Source organism: Hemitrygon akajei, chromosome 30, assembly GCF_048418815.1.
Source record: "Hemitrygon akajei chromosome 30, sHemAka1.3, whole genome shotgun sequence".
Lineage (NCBI taxonomy): Eukaryota > Metazoa > Chordata > Chondrichthyes > Myliobatiformes > Dasyatidae > Hemitrygon > Hemitrygon akajei.
In genome coordinates this window covers 6,587,229-6,604,170 of record NC_133153.1, presented here as the reverse complement: position 1 = coordinate 6,604,170, position 16,942 = coordinate 6,587,229, and the positions used below count along the sequence as shown (strand labels likewise).

The 16,942-nt window shown below is 49.8% G+C and overlaps 1 protein-coding gene across 5 annotated transcripts in view; it reads left to right on the top strand.

The window, feature by feature from the left end:
* Positions 1 to 16,942, top strand: part of aldh1a2 (aldehyde dehydrogenase 1 family, member A2) — a 163,828-nt gene that overhangs the window by 34,556 nt on the left and 112,330 nt on the right. Inside the window, exon 1 of one of the 5 annotated variants that reach the window (XM_073032911.1) lies at positions 10,204 to 10,410. The exons of the other annotated variants lie outside the window; for them this stretch is intronic. Coding sequence (XP_072889012.1) covers positions 10,294 to 10,410 — 117 coding nt within the window. The 5' untranslated portion in view covers positions 10,204 to 10,293. Of the gene's footprint in view, positions 1 to 10,203; positions 10,411 to 16,942 lie in introns of those variants that run through there. 5 annotated transcript variants of the gene reach the window in all.

Here is a 16,942-nt window from a genome sequence, read left to right as displayed (position 1 = left end):
CCTGTCTGAATGAACCCCGGGGACCTGTCTGCCTGAACCCTGAGGACCTGTCTACCTGCCTGCCTGAACCCCGTGGACCTGTCTACCTGCCTGAACCCCGGGGACCTGTCTACCTGCCCGAACCCCGTGGACCTGTCTACCTGTCTACCTGCCCGAACCCCGTGGACCTGTCTACCTGCCCAAACCCCGGGGACCTGTCTACCTGCCTGAACTCCGGGGACCTGTCTACCTGTCTGAACCCCGAGGACCTGTCTACCTGTCTGCCCAAACCCCGGGGACCTGTCTACCTGCCTGAACTCCGGGGACCTGTCTACCTGCCCAAACCCCGTGGACCTGTCTACCTGCCCGAACCCCGGGGACCTGTCTACCTGTCTGAACTCCGGGGACCTGTCTACCTGCATGAACCCCGGGGACCTGTCTGCCTGTCTGCCTGAACCCCGGGGACCTGTCTACCTGCCCAAACCCCGGGGACCTGTCTGCCTGTCTGCCTGAACCCCGGGGACCTGTCTACCTGCCCAAACCCCGGGGACCTGTCTACCTGCCTGAACTCCGGGGACCTGTCTACCTGTCTACCTGCCCAAACCCCGGGGAACTGTCTACCTGCCCAAACCCCGGGGAACTGTCTACCTGTCTGAATGAACCCCGTGGACCTGTCTACCTGTCTGAATGAACCCCGTGGACCTGTCTACCTGCATGAAACCTGAGGACCTGTCTACCTGTCTGAATGAACCCTGAGGACCTGTCTACCTGTCTGAATGAACCCCGGGGACCTGTCTACCTGTCTACCCGAACCCCGGGGACCTGTCTACCCGTCTGCCCAAACCCCGAGGACCTGTCTACCTGTCTACCCGAACCCCGGGGACCTGTCTACCTGTCTACCCGAACCCCGGGGACCTGTCTACCTGCCTGAACCCCAGGGACCTGTCTACCTGTCTGCCTGAACCCCGGGGACCTGTCTACCTGAACCCCGGGGACCTGTCTACCTGCCTGAACCCCGAGGACCTGTATACCTGCCTGCCCGAACCCCGGGGACCTGTCTACCTGTCTACCCGAACCCCGGGGACCTGTCTACCTGCCCGAACCCCGTGGATCTGTCTACCTGTCTGCCTGAACCCCGTGGATCTGTCTACCTGTCTGCCGGAACCCTGGGGACCTGTCTACCTGCCCAAACCCCGGGGACCTGTCTACCTGCCTGAACCCCGTGGACCTGTCTACCTGCCTGAACCCCATGGATCTGTCTACCTGCATGAACCCCGTGGACCTGTCTACCTGCCTGAACCTCGTGGATCTGTCTACCTGCATGAATCCCGGGGACCTGTCTACCTGCCCGAACCCCGGGGACCTGTCTACCTGCATGAACCCCGGGGACCTGTCTACCTGCCTGCCTGAACCCCGGGGACCTGTCTACCTGTCTGTCTGAACCCCGGGGACCTGTCTACCTGCCCAAACCCCGTGGATCTGTCTACCTGCCTGAACCCCGGGGACCTGTCTACCTGTCTGCCTGAACCCCGGGGACCTATCTACCTGTCTGCATGAACCCCGGGGACCTGTCTACCTGCCTGAACCCCGGGGACCTGTCTACCTGCCTGCATGAACCCCGGGGACCTGTCTACCTGTCTGCATGAACCCCGGGGACCTGTCTACCTGCCCAAACCCCGGGGACCTGTCTACCTGCCTGCCTGAACCCCGGGGACCTGTCTACCTGTCTGCCTGAACCCCGGGGACCTATCTACCTGTCTGCCTGAACCCCAGGGACCTGTCTACCTGCCCGAACCCCGGGGACCTGTCTACCTGCATGAACCCCGGGGACCTGTCTACCTGCCTGAACCCCGGGGACCTGTCTACCTGTCTGCATGAACCCCGGGGACTGTCTACCTGCCCAAACCCCGGGGACCTGTCTACCTGCCTGCCTGAACCCCGGGGACCTGTCTACCTGTCTGCCTGAACCCCGGGGACCTATCTACCTGTCTGCCTGAACCCCAGGGACCTGTCTACCTGCCCAAACCCTGGGGACCTGTCTACCTGCATGAACCCCGGGGACCTGTCTACCTGCCTGCCTGAACCCCGGGGACCTATCTACCTGTCTGCCTGAACCCCAGGGACCTGTCTACCTGCCCAAACCCCGGGGACCTGTCTACCTGCCTGCCTGAACCCCGGGGACCTGTCTACCTGTCTGCCTGAACCCCAGGGACCTGTCTACCTGCCTGAACCCCGGGGACCTATCTACCTGTCTGCCTGAACCCCAGGGACCTGTCTACCTGCATGAATCCCGGGGACCTGTCTACCTGCCCGAACCCCGGGGACCTGTCTACCTGCATGAACCCCGGGGACCTGTCTACCTGCATGAATCCCGGGGACCTGTCTACCTGCCCGAACCCCGGGGACCTGTCTACCTGCATGAACCCCGGGGACCTGTCTACCTGCCTGCCTGAACCCCGGGGACCTGTCTACCTGTCTGTCTGAACCCCGGGGACCTGTCTACCTGCCCAAACCCCGTGGATCTGTCTACCTGCCTGAACCCCGGGGACCTGTCTACCTGTCTGCCTGAACCCCGGGGACCTATCTACCTGTCTGCATGAACCCCGGGGACCTGTCTACCTGCCTGAACCCCGGGGACCTGTCTACCTGCCTGCATGAACCCCGGGGACCTGTCTACCTGTCTGCATGAACCCCGGGGACCTGTCTACCTGCCCAAACCCCGGGGACCTGTCTACCTGCCTGCCTGAACCCCGGGGACCTGTCTACCTGTCTGCCTGAACCCCGGGGACCTATCTACCTGTCTGCCTGAACCCCAGGGACCTGTCTACCTGCCCGAACCCCGGGGACCTGTCTACCTGCATGAACCCCGGGGACCTGTCTACCTGCCTGAACCCCGGGGACCTGTCTACCTGTCTGCATGAACCCCGGGGACTGTCTACCTGCCCAAACCCCGGGGACCTGTCTACCTGCCTGCCTGAACCCCGGGGACCTGTCTACCTGTCTGCCTGAACCCCGGGGACCTATCTACCTGTCTGCCTGAACCCCAGGGACCTGTCTACCTGCCCAAACCCTGGGGACCTGTCTACCTGCATGAACCCCGGGGACCTGTCTACCTGCCTGCCTGAACCCCGGGGACCTATCTACCTGTCTGCCTGAACCCCAGGGACCTGTCTACCTGCCCAAACCCCGGGGACCTGTCTACCTGCCTGCCTGAACCCCGGGGACCTGTCTACCTGTCTGCCTGAACCCCAGGGACCTGTCTACCTGCCTGAACCCCGGGGACCTATCTACCTGTCTGCCTGAACCCCAGGGACCTGTCTACCTGCCCGAACCCCGGGGACCTGTCTACCTGCCTGCCTGAACCCCGGGGACCTGTCTACCTGTCTGCCTGAACCCCAGGGACCTGTCTACCTGCCCGAACCCCGGGGACCTGTCTACCTGCCTGCCTGAACCCCAGGGACCCGTCTACCTGCCTGAACCCCGGGGACCTGTCTACCTGTCTGCATGAACCCCGGGGACCTGTCTACCTGCCTGAACCCCGAGGACCTGTCTACCTGCCTGAACACCAGGGACCAGTCTACCTGTCTGCATGAACCCCGGGGACCTGTCTACCTGCCCAAACCCCGGGGACCTGTCTACCTGCCTGAACCCCGGGGACCTGTCTACCTGTCTGCATGAACCCCGGGGACCTGTCTACCTGCTCAAACCCCGGGGATCTGTCTACCTGTCTGCCTGAACCCCGGGGACCTGTCTACCTGCCTGCATGAACCCCGGGGACCTGTCCACCTGTCTGCCTGTCTACCTGCCCAAACCCCGGGGACCTGTCTACCTGCCTGCCTGAACCCCGGGGACCTGTCTGTCTGCCTGCATGAACCCCGGGGACCTGTCTACCTGTCTGCCTGTCTACCTGCCCAAACCCCGGGGACCTGTCTACCTGCCTGCCTGAACCCCGGGGACCTGTCTACCTGCCTGCATGAACCCCGGGGACCTGTCTACCTGTCTGCCTGAACCCCGGGGACCTATCTACCTGTCTGCCTAAACCCCAGGGACCTGTCTACCTGCCCGAACCCCGGGGACCTGTCTACCTGTCTGCATGAACCCCGGGGACCTGTCTACCTGCCCAAACCCCGGGGACCTGTCTACCTGTCTGCCTGAACCCCGGGGACCTGTCTACCTGCCTGAACCCCGAGGACCTGTCTACCTGCCTGAACCCCGGGGACCTGTCTACCTGTCTGCATGAACCCCGGGGACCTGTCTACCTGCCCAAACCCCGGGGACCTGTCTACCTGCCTGCCTGAACCCCAGGGACCCGTCTACCTGCCTGAACCCCGGGGACCTGTCTACCTGTCTGCATGAACCCCGGGGACCTGTCTACCTGCCTGAACCCCGAGGACCTGTCTACCTGCCTGAACACCAGGGACCTGTCTACCTGTCTGCATGAACCCCGGGGACCTGTCTACCTGCCCAAACCCCGGGGACCTGTCTACCTGCCTGAACCCCGGGGACCTGTCTACCTGTCTGCATGAACCCCGGGGACCTGTCTACCTGCTCAAACCCCGGGGATCTGTCTACCTGTCTGCCTGAACCCCGGGGACCTGTCTACCTGCCTGCATGAACCCCGGGGACCTGTCTACCTGTCTGCCTGTCTACCTGCCCAAACCCCGGGGACCTGTCTACCTGCCTGCCTGAACCCCGGGGACCTGTCTGTCTGCCTGCATGAACCCCGGGGACCTGTCTACCTGTCTGCCTGTCTACCTGCCCAAACCCCGGGGACCTGTCTACCTGCCTGCCTGAACCCCGGGGACCTGTCTACCTGCCTGCATGAACCCCGGGGACCTGTCTACCTGTCTGCCTGAACCCCGGGGACCTATCTACCTGTCTGCCTGAACCCCAGGGACCTGTCTACCTGCCCGAACCCCGGGGACCTGTCTACCTGTCTGCATGAACCCCGGGGACCTGTCTACCTGCCCAAACCCCGGGGACCTGTCTACCTGTCTGCCTGAACCCCGGGGACCTGTCTACCTGCCTGAACCCCGAGGACCTGTCTACCTGCCTGAACCCCGGGGACCTGTCTACCTGTCTGCATGAACCCCGGGGACCTGTCTACCTGCCCAAACCCCGGGGACCTGTCTACCTGCCTGCATGAACCCCGGGAGCCTGTCTACCTGAACTCGAACTCCGGGAGCCGCTCCGCTCTGCCTGCCTGAACTTCAGGAGCCCGCTCCACTCTGCCTGACTGAACTCCGAGAGCCCACTCCGCTCCGCCTGCCTGAACCTCGGGAGCCCGCTCCGCTCTGCCTGCCTGAACTCCGGGAGCCCGCTCCACTCCGCCTGCCTGAACTCCGGGAGCCCGCTCCGCTCTGCCTGCCTGAACTCCGGGAGCCCGCTCCGCTCTGCCTGCCTGAACTCCGGGAGCCCGCTCCGCTCCGCCTGCCTGAACTCCGGGAGCCCGCTCCGCTCTGCCTGCCTGAACTCCGGGAGCCCAGTCTGCTCTGCCTGCCTGAACTCCGGGAGCCCGCTCCGCTCTGCCTGACTGAACTCCGGGAGCCCGCTCCGCTCTGCCTGCCTGACACTCTATCTACCTGAACCCCAGCTCTACCCTTCAGTGCCATGGCATCCCCATCCTGTCCTCCCCCTAGTACTTCAGTGTCTGCATCCTGCATTTGGGTCCATCCGGCCCATCCTGACAATCATTTAAAAAGATAGGTTGATTGCAAATCATTGTATTGGAGTCTGAGATCAGCTGTTCAAGTGTGGCATGAATGTAACCATTTTTTTCCTTTGGTCAACCATTAATTTTGTCTGCAAAGAGAGTAAGTCCTCTTCTAAGTTGTTATGCACCCATGATAACATCTGCTCAGGCTTCACAAAGACCAGGGAGCATCTGTCTCAGCCATCAACTCTTCCACCCAGTCCTCTGTGTCTTCTTAGTGTCAGGGTTACAGCTACCAAAGCTAGAAGGATCTGCAGATGGAGAGGCAGTGAGTTGAGATATGTCACTGATTATCTCCTTCTTTAGATTGGTGATCTCTAGGTTAAAGATAACAAAGGAATGGTACTGACACTTATACTCTCATCCCATCAATTCTTTCCCTCTGACCTTTGACCACCTTTTTCTCCTTCCTACTTGCAAGACTGTAACTTTAATAACAGTTTGTGCAGACCAGATATGGTGTCTGTATGTAGTATCTGAGGATGATTATACAGTGTCCAAGAGTGACAGGAATGAACACATTTTGCAACATTTGAGCTTTTCATCTGGAAAGTCCCAACATCAGAAATATTCCATTTTCTGTTCTCTCCTCACATGTTGTGATCAGCAAATGCATGCAATTTCTTCTCTTCAGCCCAACCTCTGAAGAGCACCATTTCACTGACTCTAGTGGCCAGCGGCTGACCCACCCTCTCTTCACCATCCGTGTCCTTGTGCTTGTGAGCTAGTACACCCTCAACTTGAACCGCTGTGTCCATGGCTTCTTCTGAACATCTATTCCACCAGAAGTCCTATTCTGGCCCACAAGCTCAAATTCATCAAAAGCACAATTAGACCAATCTAAAGACCAGACTGAAAATGAGAGACTTTCATATAGACTCATGAATGTGAAGGAAATGGGGGATATTGATCACATGCAGATATAAGAAATTTAGTTCAGTTTGATACCATGTTTTGCATGAATATCACAGACTGAAGAGCCTATTCCAGTTCTGTACTTTTCTGTGTCCTTTGGATGGAGATACACATCTTTGGCACTTTGGTTAGAGTTCTCAATGAAGCTCCGCAGTTTTCTTTCAACTTAACATTCACTTCCCTCTATATTCACACATCCTTTGTCTTCGAGAAATGACTGCTGGCCTATATCAAGGAGGCAAGGAAATCTCCTCTGATCTAATGTTTGTTTTCTGCAGTAAGTGCACATTTATTAAAAAATAATAATGTAGATCATTTACTTATCATAACCTCTTCATATTAAACATATTACAATAAGGAAAAGGAAAAGTTATCTCAGTTTACTAATGTAAGGCAATCACTAAGGCTATAACAACCTATAAGATGATATGTTGAATGACCTTACAATTTTGAAAGTTAAATATTTATGCATATGTGTACAATTATATTTTCTGTTAAATTATAATGTTTCCAATGGTATTACAAAGATTTCTTTAAATTTAGGATTCAGCAGATGTTTTAAATGTATTTTCAGCCATTGAAAAAGACAGTGGGAACTGACAAGGAATTGAACAGTGTATTGATGTTATAGACAGCATTCTTGTTATGGAATTAACTTTCAGAGACACTTAGATTTTAACATATTTTCTTACTTTATTTCCTTCGAAACCCGTTCCTTTGCTGTTATAAATAAATATTCGCCAGTTAAGTGACATCTATCCGACATGCATTTTCTTCATGTATTTAAATTGGAACGCGCTTCTTCTAAAATCAAGTTGATTCTGCCCTCCACAGAAATATCTTCTTTTCCAATCCCCAGAATATGGCCAAAATTGCCGCGTCACAAACCCCCGTTGCCCGCAGCTGGTGGTCTGTCAGTGAAGAACACATTGTTTGCCCTGTGACTCCAGGCCGCCAGCGGAACTCGACCATACACCGTGCTGGGATTCACATCTGAGAGTCACCAGAAAAAACGACGCTCAGAAGTGGGAATGAGATCAAACTGATCCCGAGTTATACTCAACATGGTGCCACAGCCAACGGCGTGAGACCTTGTCTCCAAGTGGTCTGTGGCATTCCATAATAGGATCAACTACAAACTGAGTCAGTAATAAATTTACGCTCCCTCATAATAAATTAGTAGCCACATAAACAAAGATACAGAAATGGCGATACAGTTTGGGTACATATGCCAGCTGATAATTGGGTACCAAAAAGAAAATCTTAAATCATAATATTAAGCTGACACTTTTTGGGAATTTCACTGGTCAGTCCGAATTAATAACGTTAAAAGCGGCCAGGTTAGCAACAATCAAGATGACGCTCTCGCTTTCCTGCGAGTTACATTGGACCTAGATGTTGTCTTTGGCAATACCGGATCGTTAAAGCGGACGTGTGTACCAGTAGAGGGAGCCCGACCTTGCGATTCCAGCATGTGTGCGAGCGGCGCGCACTACTGGCGTGGTTCCGCTGCTTTGTATGTGAGTTCTTGTTTGTCTGTGTTTAAAAGTAATGACTTGAGAGTTAGATGTTTTGATTACATTAATCACTGTCAGTCTCTTCGGGAATTAAGGACTTTGATGTGAACCTCGGCTGTAAGAAAACAATTTTTTTTTAAAAGGAAAATGTATTCACACACGCAGCAGATAACGCCGGTCGGTTTAGGGAAATTTCTCGGAAACCGACGAATTTTGGACCGAGTCTGTTGGTTGTAAGGAATCTATTGATTTACTGCAAGATTTAAAGATTTGTCATTTCCTTAAGCCCGAATGTTTAGTTTCCAGACTTTCGACATCAATAATACGCATTATATTGATTTAGCGGGAAAGAACTCCGTTATACTTGGAAACAAATAATGCAAATCCGTATCTTCCTACATTACTGCCGTCGATTTAGGTTAATTTTGATCATTCACTGTAAATCGGAACTATTAAAATCGTTATTCTAATAAAGGTTGTGGTTGCTATTTGAAGAATTGTAACCTGTGGTATGTAGGCAGACCTAACTAGTGTTGTTTCTTGCCTTAAAGCCATCCTCCGGTCACCAAAGTAGCGAAGGGCGCTCTTTCCCTCGCTGCGGCTTTGCCTCAAGCAAGAGAAACTGTAACACGAACCCAAAACACCGCATTAAACAAACTTTAACCTGAACCACATCACACCTTCTTACCGCTGACAATGGCGGGCATATTGCTTCACTTGGGGTATAAATTACCTGTAGTTGGATCTATAATGTTTCAGCAGCTCCACGGGCGTATACGAATGGTTTTGGGAATGTATGAATGAAATTGACAAATGGGGCATGAATTAACGGTTGGGGCAGTTGCCCCCAGCTATATCGTCATCACCATAGAGAAGCGGTCACTACGTGTTAAACTGGGGAGTCCAGTACATCGGGCTACTGACTGTCCTTGTGAAAAGCGCGTTTATTTTGGACCAGTTCAGCCAGCTTCGTTCCGCAAAAGCTGGTTTGTATACTTAGAGCTTGGGTTTTTGTTGGCAACGAGATATCCCAGCTGTGGAAAAGTGACGGATGTGTCTGGAGGCTGTGGGAAAAGTCCGGTATCGGTGCGGACCTCGGACCCATGCTCGCTCGGGCTCCACTTCTGATTAAATGACACTTTCACTGGGAGAGGAGGGTTCCGGTCCCAACATAGTTACATCGCGTACAGGTCCCACTAAGTACCCCCTCGGACTGCGGAGCGGAATATGATGCTGAAATAATGTCTCCCCTTTAAACCTTCTCGTCTAAACAAGAACGCTTTCCAACAATAATATATTAACCAGAAAAGGCAAAACACAGAGAAGGGTCTTCACTATCGATCTGTCTACAACTTTATGCGCGGGATATATCCTGAAACGAATTGTGCTAATCGTAAATGTAGACAGCAAAACCATGCTGACCCGTTACCTATAAAAATGCGAAAAGGTGGTCGCTGTCACTTCTGCCGGAATTAAAAGTGAAAAAGAGCGGGCGTTAGAAAGCATCTATCTCCCCGGCAGAAACTACAGGCAGGAAGATAGGGCAACCTGAGTACTGATGCCTGCACTGTCTGCCATTTATCTTTACAGATGGCTGTTGGCATAGGTCGGTGTGTTTGGAATGCAGGAAGAGATTTGTTTCCATGTGCACTTACTTTGCATTTAGACTGAAGTTAGCAAATTGCAACACCTCCCCCCCCCCCCCAAACCTCTTTACTCAGCCGCGCTTCCAGTGCGAATATTTGATTTCGGTTCAGGTGATCCCAGGTGTGATTGAATGAGACCGCTCTTTCTCCTCCGCCCGTTATCCCGTCCAGCGCTACGTATAAAACAGGTCTCTGCTCGCCCAGGTTCACAGACCCTGGCATAAGAGAGAGATAAAAAAAAAAGAGAGATGTAGAGTTTCTGATGTGATACCAATTTGAGGAAGTCTCTGGTGGATCCAGTCGTGCGTTATCCCCGCATTAAAACAGTGTGACTGTTTAATCTTAATTTTTGAGCAGAGCATTCCGGGGCCCAGCCCCTTCCCAGCTGATGCCCAATAAGAGAGAGACACGGACTGACACCTGCTTATAAGCAAAGCCCAACCACACGGGACAAGTCAGAATCTCCGATCAGCAAAAATCGAAAACAATCGGCATCGTTGATTGCGCCGGGCTCGCTACTGACATGACTTCCAGTGAGATCGAGTTCCCCAGCGAACTGAAGTCCGATCCCCCTTCCCTGATCGCGTCTCTTCAATTGCTGCCGTCTCCGACTTCAAACCTGGAGATCAAACACACCAAGGTTCGTACTGTTTTAATGAAGTGGGGCGTGAGAACAGGTTACCGTGTTTCACTGGCTGCTCTGTGGTATGTGTGATGTATGCAAAGAGCGGCAGCCGAGTTAATTCATTGCGAATAGAGAGAGTTCAGCGTCAGCGGGAGAATAGGGGGAGTCAGCAACAGTGTTTAAGAACCTGGTCTCCCACTAACCCACAGCCCCAGAAGCGTCCGGGAAAGAACAGTTCTGTCCACTGGGGTGGTTCGGAGGGTAACCCCTACTCCGTCCAACCACTCTCTCACCACTCTGCTCCACCACCGAGCCGCGCTCTCTCCTCTTGCTTATTTGCATTCTAAATGATAATAACAGCAGGTGGGTCTATCCCCGAGACGCTTCTTCAGAGGGGAATAAAAGTGACAAACAGCAGCGTGGAGACACTTCACCGCGGGCCTCTCGGCGTAATAATGTCACCGTGCGTCAAACGGCATGTCTAAATATAAACGAGCAAAAATGATGTAGGTGCATTTTGACTGTGGACGCTCCGTGACCAAGTCCAGTGAGGTGGCAGTGGGGACTGACTGCAGTTCGCACCTAGAAACCGGAGCGGGGCGGGGTGTTGACAAGGGTGCCCTCGAGCCGGTCTGTTTGGATCCGCCGGGGACATCTTCTCCCTGGGGACCGGTGGGGTTGCTGGCAACTTCTCTCTGACATGTGATCATGTCGCTTGGTTCCGCCCGAATCTGCGCTTCGCGGCTCCTTCTGACTCTTCCACCCGTTAACTTTTATCCCGGGATCCTTGCGTCGTGCGCTGTGACTGGTAATCCGAGCATTGAGGGATCTTCCGTAACGGGAGAAATTCCTTCCTTTCCGTGTAGTGTTAAGGAGCTAAAGTAACTCTTTCTGAGCTCTTTTTGCTGGCGTTAGATTTTCAATAAATCTTTTTACATTATTCAACGATAAAGTCTCCAGGTACAAATATCACATCAGATATGTGGAGGTTGTGTTAAGGATTTCCAATTCAATAAACCTTTTCCTGTGAATTCAGTTTCTTTTTAAAAATATGATTCTTACCACTGCAAACATCAGTTGATGGCTTTTCTGCGCAGATCTGTCAAGAGGAATGTGTACATCGTGTATTCTGCAGGGACCTTTCATTGCGTACGATTGGATCTCTACGGGAAGTGAGGGAGATTTATGGCTATTTCGGGTTTTGGGTGTAGATTCGTCCCCAGTCGGCCCTTTAATGCTGTATCCCTTTCCCACTTATTATAAAGAAAAACAAACAGCTGAAATGAGGCAGGGTTTGTAACGTGAGCCTTCGATTTTTTTTTAGATCTAATTGGTAACGAAACCTCACTTACTCGCCAAATGATAATTTCCCGTTAACTTCGCTCAGTTTGTTCCGGAGAGGGCGGTTGGCTTGGGAAGTGAGGAGAACGGTGAGCGGTTCCCATTGTACACTTGTCACCGGGTGCCGTCTACAGTCTTCCACCGGGGTCTTTGATAGGATGAGATGGCAAAACGGGTTGAAAATATTTATACGAACGAAATAAATGCATGAACCTTACTGGACATGATACAGACAAATTAGTGTGTGTCAGTGGGTATCGTCTTGTGCTTAACTGGGCCGAGAACGGGCAATAAGGGAGGGGCTAGCAGAGTGGGTGGGAGGAAGGGGCTCCCGGGAGAAACCTGTCGTTCAACAGTTCCGCACATTGCAAATTGATATTTGCGGTACTGTTGAACGACAGAGATTGCTTTTCCAGATCTCGCCAGTCAGAGACCTGGGAGAGGATGTTCTGAAAATCCACCTCCCCCACCCCGCCAATAATTTTCATTGCTGAAATCTTAAAATCGACTTTTGAGTGTCTCCTAAACTAACCACAAACATCAGTACACGCGCACAAGCTTCATCGTGCAGTTTGGATCTCGGTACTTCAGTTATTAAACCCGGAGTGAAAACAGTAAGACAGTGCCCCACTGTTAGATGACAAGCCCGAACTCTGACTGCTGCCGGGCCGGACTCCGGGGCGAAAGGGTCTGGCAGTTCCACCCTCTCTGCTCACACTCACTTGGGGCGTCGGCACCCAGTTCACAGCACACACGTTCAGCCTGCTGACTGTTGGACATGGATGTGCCACAGCAGTATTTACACGTCTCAGTTTGACAAGGTGTCAGGTGTAAATCCAGTAGATTGTCTGCCTGCTGACCGCGTCGCCGTCTAAACAATTCCAGTTGTTGGAGTCTCGGAAGATATGTGCATGGAGCTCTGCGCGTGCACGCGGACAGAGCCGGGCGCGTGGACAGAGGCACCCGTGAACACCTGAGGAGTCGATCCTCCCTCACTCAGAATCGATGAGCTTATGCAGGGTGGGATAGGCCTGTTTACATGCATAGATGGGGCGCAGGCTGGGGCACTCCTGTGTAGGTACGAGTTCTATGCTTTTGCGGCATACTTAGGAATTGTCCTTTGTATATGCGCTGAGTCAAACCCATTACAACTGGCAGCATAAAACATACTACTCTCCTTGAGTCCTGACGAAGGGTCTCGGCCCGAAACGTCGACTGTGCTTCTTTCTCCCTGTAGATGCTGCCTGGCCTGCTGTGTTCCACCAGCGTTTTGCGTGTGTTGCTTTACTCTCCTTGTTGGTGATTTTTAAAGCCAATCGCCTTAAAGCAGTTTCCTCCTGTGTTGGAAAGGATGTACCTTTATTGCACCGGGTGAAATGGGACCAAAAAACAACTCACAGTGAACTTAGTTCAGTTTTTTATAATGATCCATAAAACTCTGGTCGTTGCCTGGGTGTCGGGTCGGGCAGTGGGACTCCACATTTTCAGTTTATTTTACATTTCAAGGAGATTCAGAAACGCTCCAGATGAAGACTAAGTTGAATTCAATAACGTGTACCTGGATTCTGTGGGTGGAAAGCTGCTTTCTGCTATCTTGAGCAAGTAGCCTCAATGAATGTGTGAGATTTGTCACTATTCACCACAGGGGCATCACAGGTTACCCAGATCTTGTCTTCATTCTGCATCATCTATGTACTCTTACAGCAGGTGTCAATGGATAGTGATTGGTGGTGGGAATCTTGGCTAGTGTTTGCTTCCTAGACTGGGACCAATTATATTGCATCTGCTTCTGTCCCATTTAATGTAAAACAGTCCAGGAACTGATCCATGACATTGAGTAACTTCAATAAACTCACAGAACTACTGGAGGAATATCAGGAATGAAATATTTTTCTGGAAATAAACTACAAAGTCAAAACATAGACAAAACACAAGCAGTAGGCAACTATTTTTAGAATTAAGTGACCCCCCCCCCCCCCCACCAAGACAGCAGGCAGAGTGAGCAGTGGATTAGTCCATGTGATTGGAAGCATAGAGGTTTTTGGAACTGTGAGAGTATGCCAGTAATTTACAGCTACTGAGATTGTGACACCAGAGCTGAGTAAACCAGGGCATTTACTCATTTCATTTTGTGAGTGTTGTTTGAAGCCTAACAGTGAATTCCAAAAATTCTCTTCAGTTCTTTACACATTCTATTAAACTGTAACAATAAGGAATTGTTGGCACAATCAACCAAGAGGAAAGTCTTGTATTTGTCATCTTAGCTGTATCCATTACGAGCTGCAGCTAACTGCGGAGCTGCAACTGTTATACCATAACATGATAGCTTCCTTAATGTCGTTTCCACCTCAAAATCTTTTGTGACCTTCAGTATTTACATTCTCCGGTGTAAATCATTCCACTTCTTGTTCTAAAAAGGGGTTATACTCTGCTGTTAATGGACGATCGATTCTCAGCAGGTTTCTGTGTGTAATCCTTTCACAAAACTATTAACCTATTTAAATCAGTATTAACCAATCACCAAAAATACTACATAAGGAACTAATATCACCATTTATTTGGTGATGAAGCTGTCTTGGGGGAAAGCAATGAAAGGAAAGCTTCCATATCAAAACAGATAGTCTGACAAATATCTTAATGACTTAAGCAGGGTAATCACATAGAGCACATGTAATGATTGTTTTCTAATGGCACGTGCAATATATCACCTTCACTTGCTCCTTCATTCCCCCGGTACTCTTTTATTTTGGAAATGTAGAAGGGTAGAATTTCACAACATGAACCAAAAGACCAGGTAACAAAGTCTCAAATGTACCTGGCCATTGAATCTACCTGCAGAACATTAAACATCACTGGGTTGATGGTCCCAGTTTGAGAGCTCAGAACTAGTGGAGTACAGTTGTATTTAGCAATCTAGCAGAGTACAATCTACAATTGTATCCCTCACAGCAAATTAGAAATTGTGGAACAGAAACATTTACCTCTGCTCTTCTTTTCCACCTGACAAAACTGCTAAAAATAATCATGAAATAACTTTAAAGACATGGCAAAAGATCTGTTAGTCAGTGCATTGTTATATTATCACATGAAATTGTTCAACGTTTTAATTTTTTAATAGGTTCTTTGAAAGTGTATGCCTTTTTCAATTTAACTAATAGCTGAATCTCTTCATGTGTTCAGTAATACCTGCAATAGTTCCAGCAGTAGATGCAATACACTTCAGTATTGGATAATGCTCACAGATCAGGTAGTTTAACAGTAAATTGTTTTGATGGAAATTTGACACTACTCATGTAATGGGTTCACGTTTTGACCAAGTACAAATTGGACCTAATTTTCCTGCATGTTTTCTTTGAGTAAGTGTTTCTTTTCTTCTTAGGCATGAATGTCTCATTAGACATTCTGAGCAAAGGCCTTTTCCTTTCTGCACAAAGTGGCTGTGTGTGAGTAGGGGTCTTTGTAGTTGTGTCTCCCAGCTGTTTGCCTGAGCAGCTCTCAGGGGGTGTGGATGCAGTGAACCTGGAATAACAACAACATTAAACTTCATTTACCTCTCTAGAGAGCTTAAACCCCACTAAATGGATTGGATTGATGTGATATTGTATTCCAGGCAAGGCCAAATGGTTGCGGTGAATTAACTTTCTCTAGTGTGTGTTCATTGAAGCTTCTTTAAAGGACGGCTGGTTATCAGGCTACATGTGTTGGTTGTAATTAATATGGTCTTCCACACCTCCACATGTTGATAAGTATTTGCACTGTCTGGGTGATAAATTTCACAAATGAAAGCGTTGCTGGTGGTTCCAGCCATTTAGTGATTTTGTGTCAGAAAGTTCAATCTATTGAGCATAAATCCTGGCTTGTAAACAGCAGGAGCAGTAATGATCTTTCCTCCACACTTTAGTATCAAATTCGTGAAAGGGTTCTAGCAGATGAAGTAGATGGATGCATTGAACAGGAGAAGAAAGGACCACATTGTGGAAAGCCTCAGGTTCGCTGCGGTGCTAAAGAACTGGTGCTTGTTACTTCACACCTTTATCTCATAACTGCTGACATTTTGTTTGAAATTTTTACCTCGGATGTCATGCCTAGCTTCATGTAAAGGTTAATCACTTTGAGCTGTCAGGGTTTTTTTTGTTCTTTTAAAACACCAACGAAGTCAACAGCATTCCAGTGCCCTCTTGCATCTGGTACTTAAACCATAACTGTCATCACATTTATTTCAGTTGATGGTGTAGTCTGCTTTAATTAGTTACACAAAATCAAATTTTTTAGAAAAACATTTGTTAATAATAAACACAGTACTTTATCAACAAAGATATTTTCAAGTATTAAAACACTCCGATGATAAGAACTGTTACAAATAGCCAAGCTAATCTGAATGCCATTTGAATCTTGGTTGTATAAATTCAGGGAAATATGGAGCAGTGAGAAGCAAGTAGCATTAGTGGATCAGAGATTACAGGCAGAGAAAGTTCAAGAAGTATATTTATCGCTTTGGCCTAAATTATATCTTCTACCACTGTGCAGGTCAGTGGTTCTGCTATTTGTCTCTGACCCAAGTGATCTGCAGCTCTTCAGATCAAAACTAAGTCTTGCTGAGCTGAGATCAAACGGGCGAAGGTAGGGATACTGCCGGTGATTCATCATTGCCAAGGAGGGTGATTGGGCCAAATGGAGCTGTTGCAAATGAAGGTGACATTCCTGCTATCTCCTCTGTTTGATGAGGGGACCATGATGATAACATGAATTTTCATTAAGGAATGCATGCATGCATGTTACAATGCAAAGATGCATCTCCACATACGTGGGTTTTTACATACATACACTTAAACAAAAGTACTTACTGCACATATACATATGTCTATACACACCTAGATGCAAACATAGTGTGCTGTTACCAAATTTCTGCAGTATATTAATAAAAAGAAATGGTTTAGAATCATGAATAACATGTAATTTAGCAGAACATTCTGTATGTGTAGTTCAGCCTAATACCACCATATATTTATTGTTAAATATCAATGACCTTCTGTTATTATTTTTATGGAGAGTTTATCCTGTTGTCAGATTTACACATAAACATTTGTCTACATTTAGGTCAAAGCTGGTAAAGCAAAATCCGTAATTGTAAAACAGTCTTTTTCCCTGTTCGAGTTTCAAAATACTTTTTGTACTAATCTTGCATTTTACTGAAATGATCGCAACA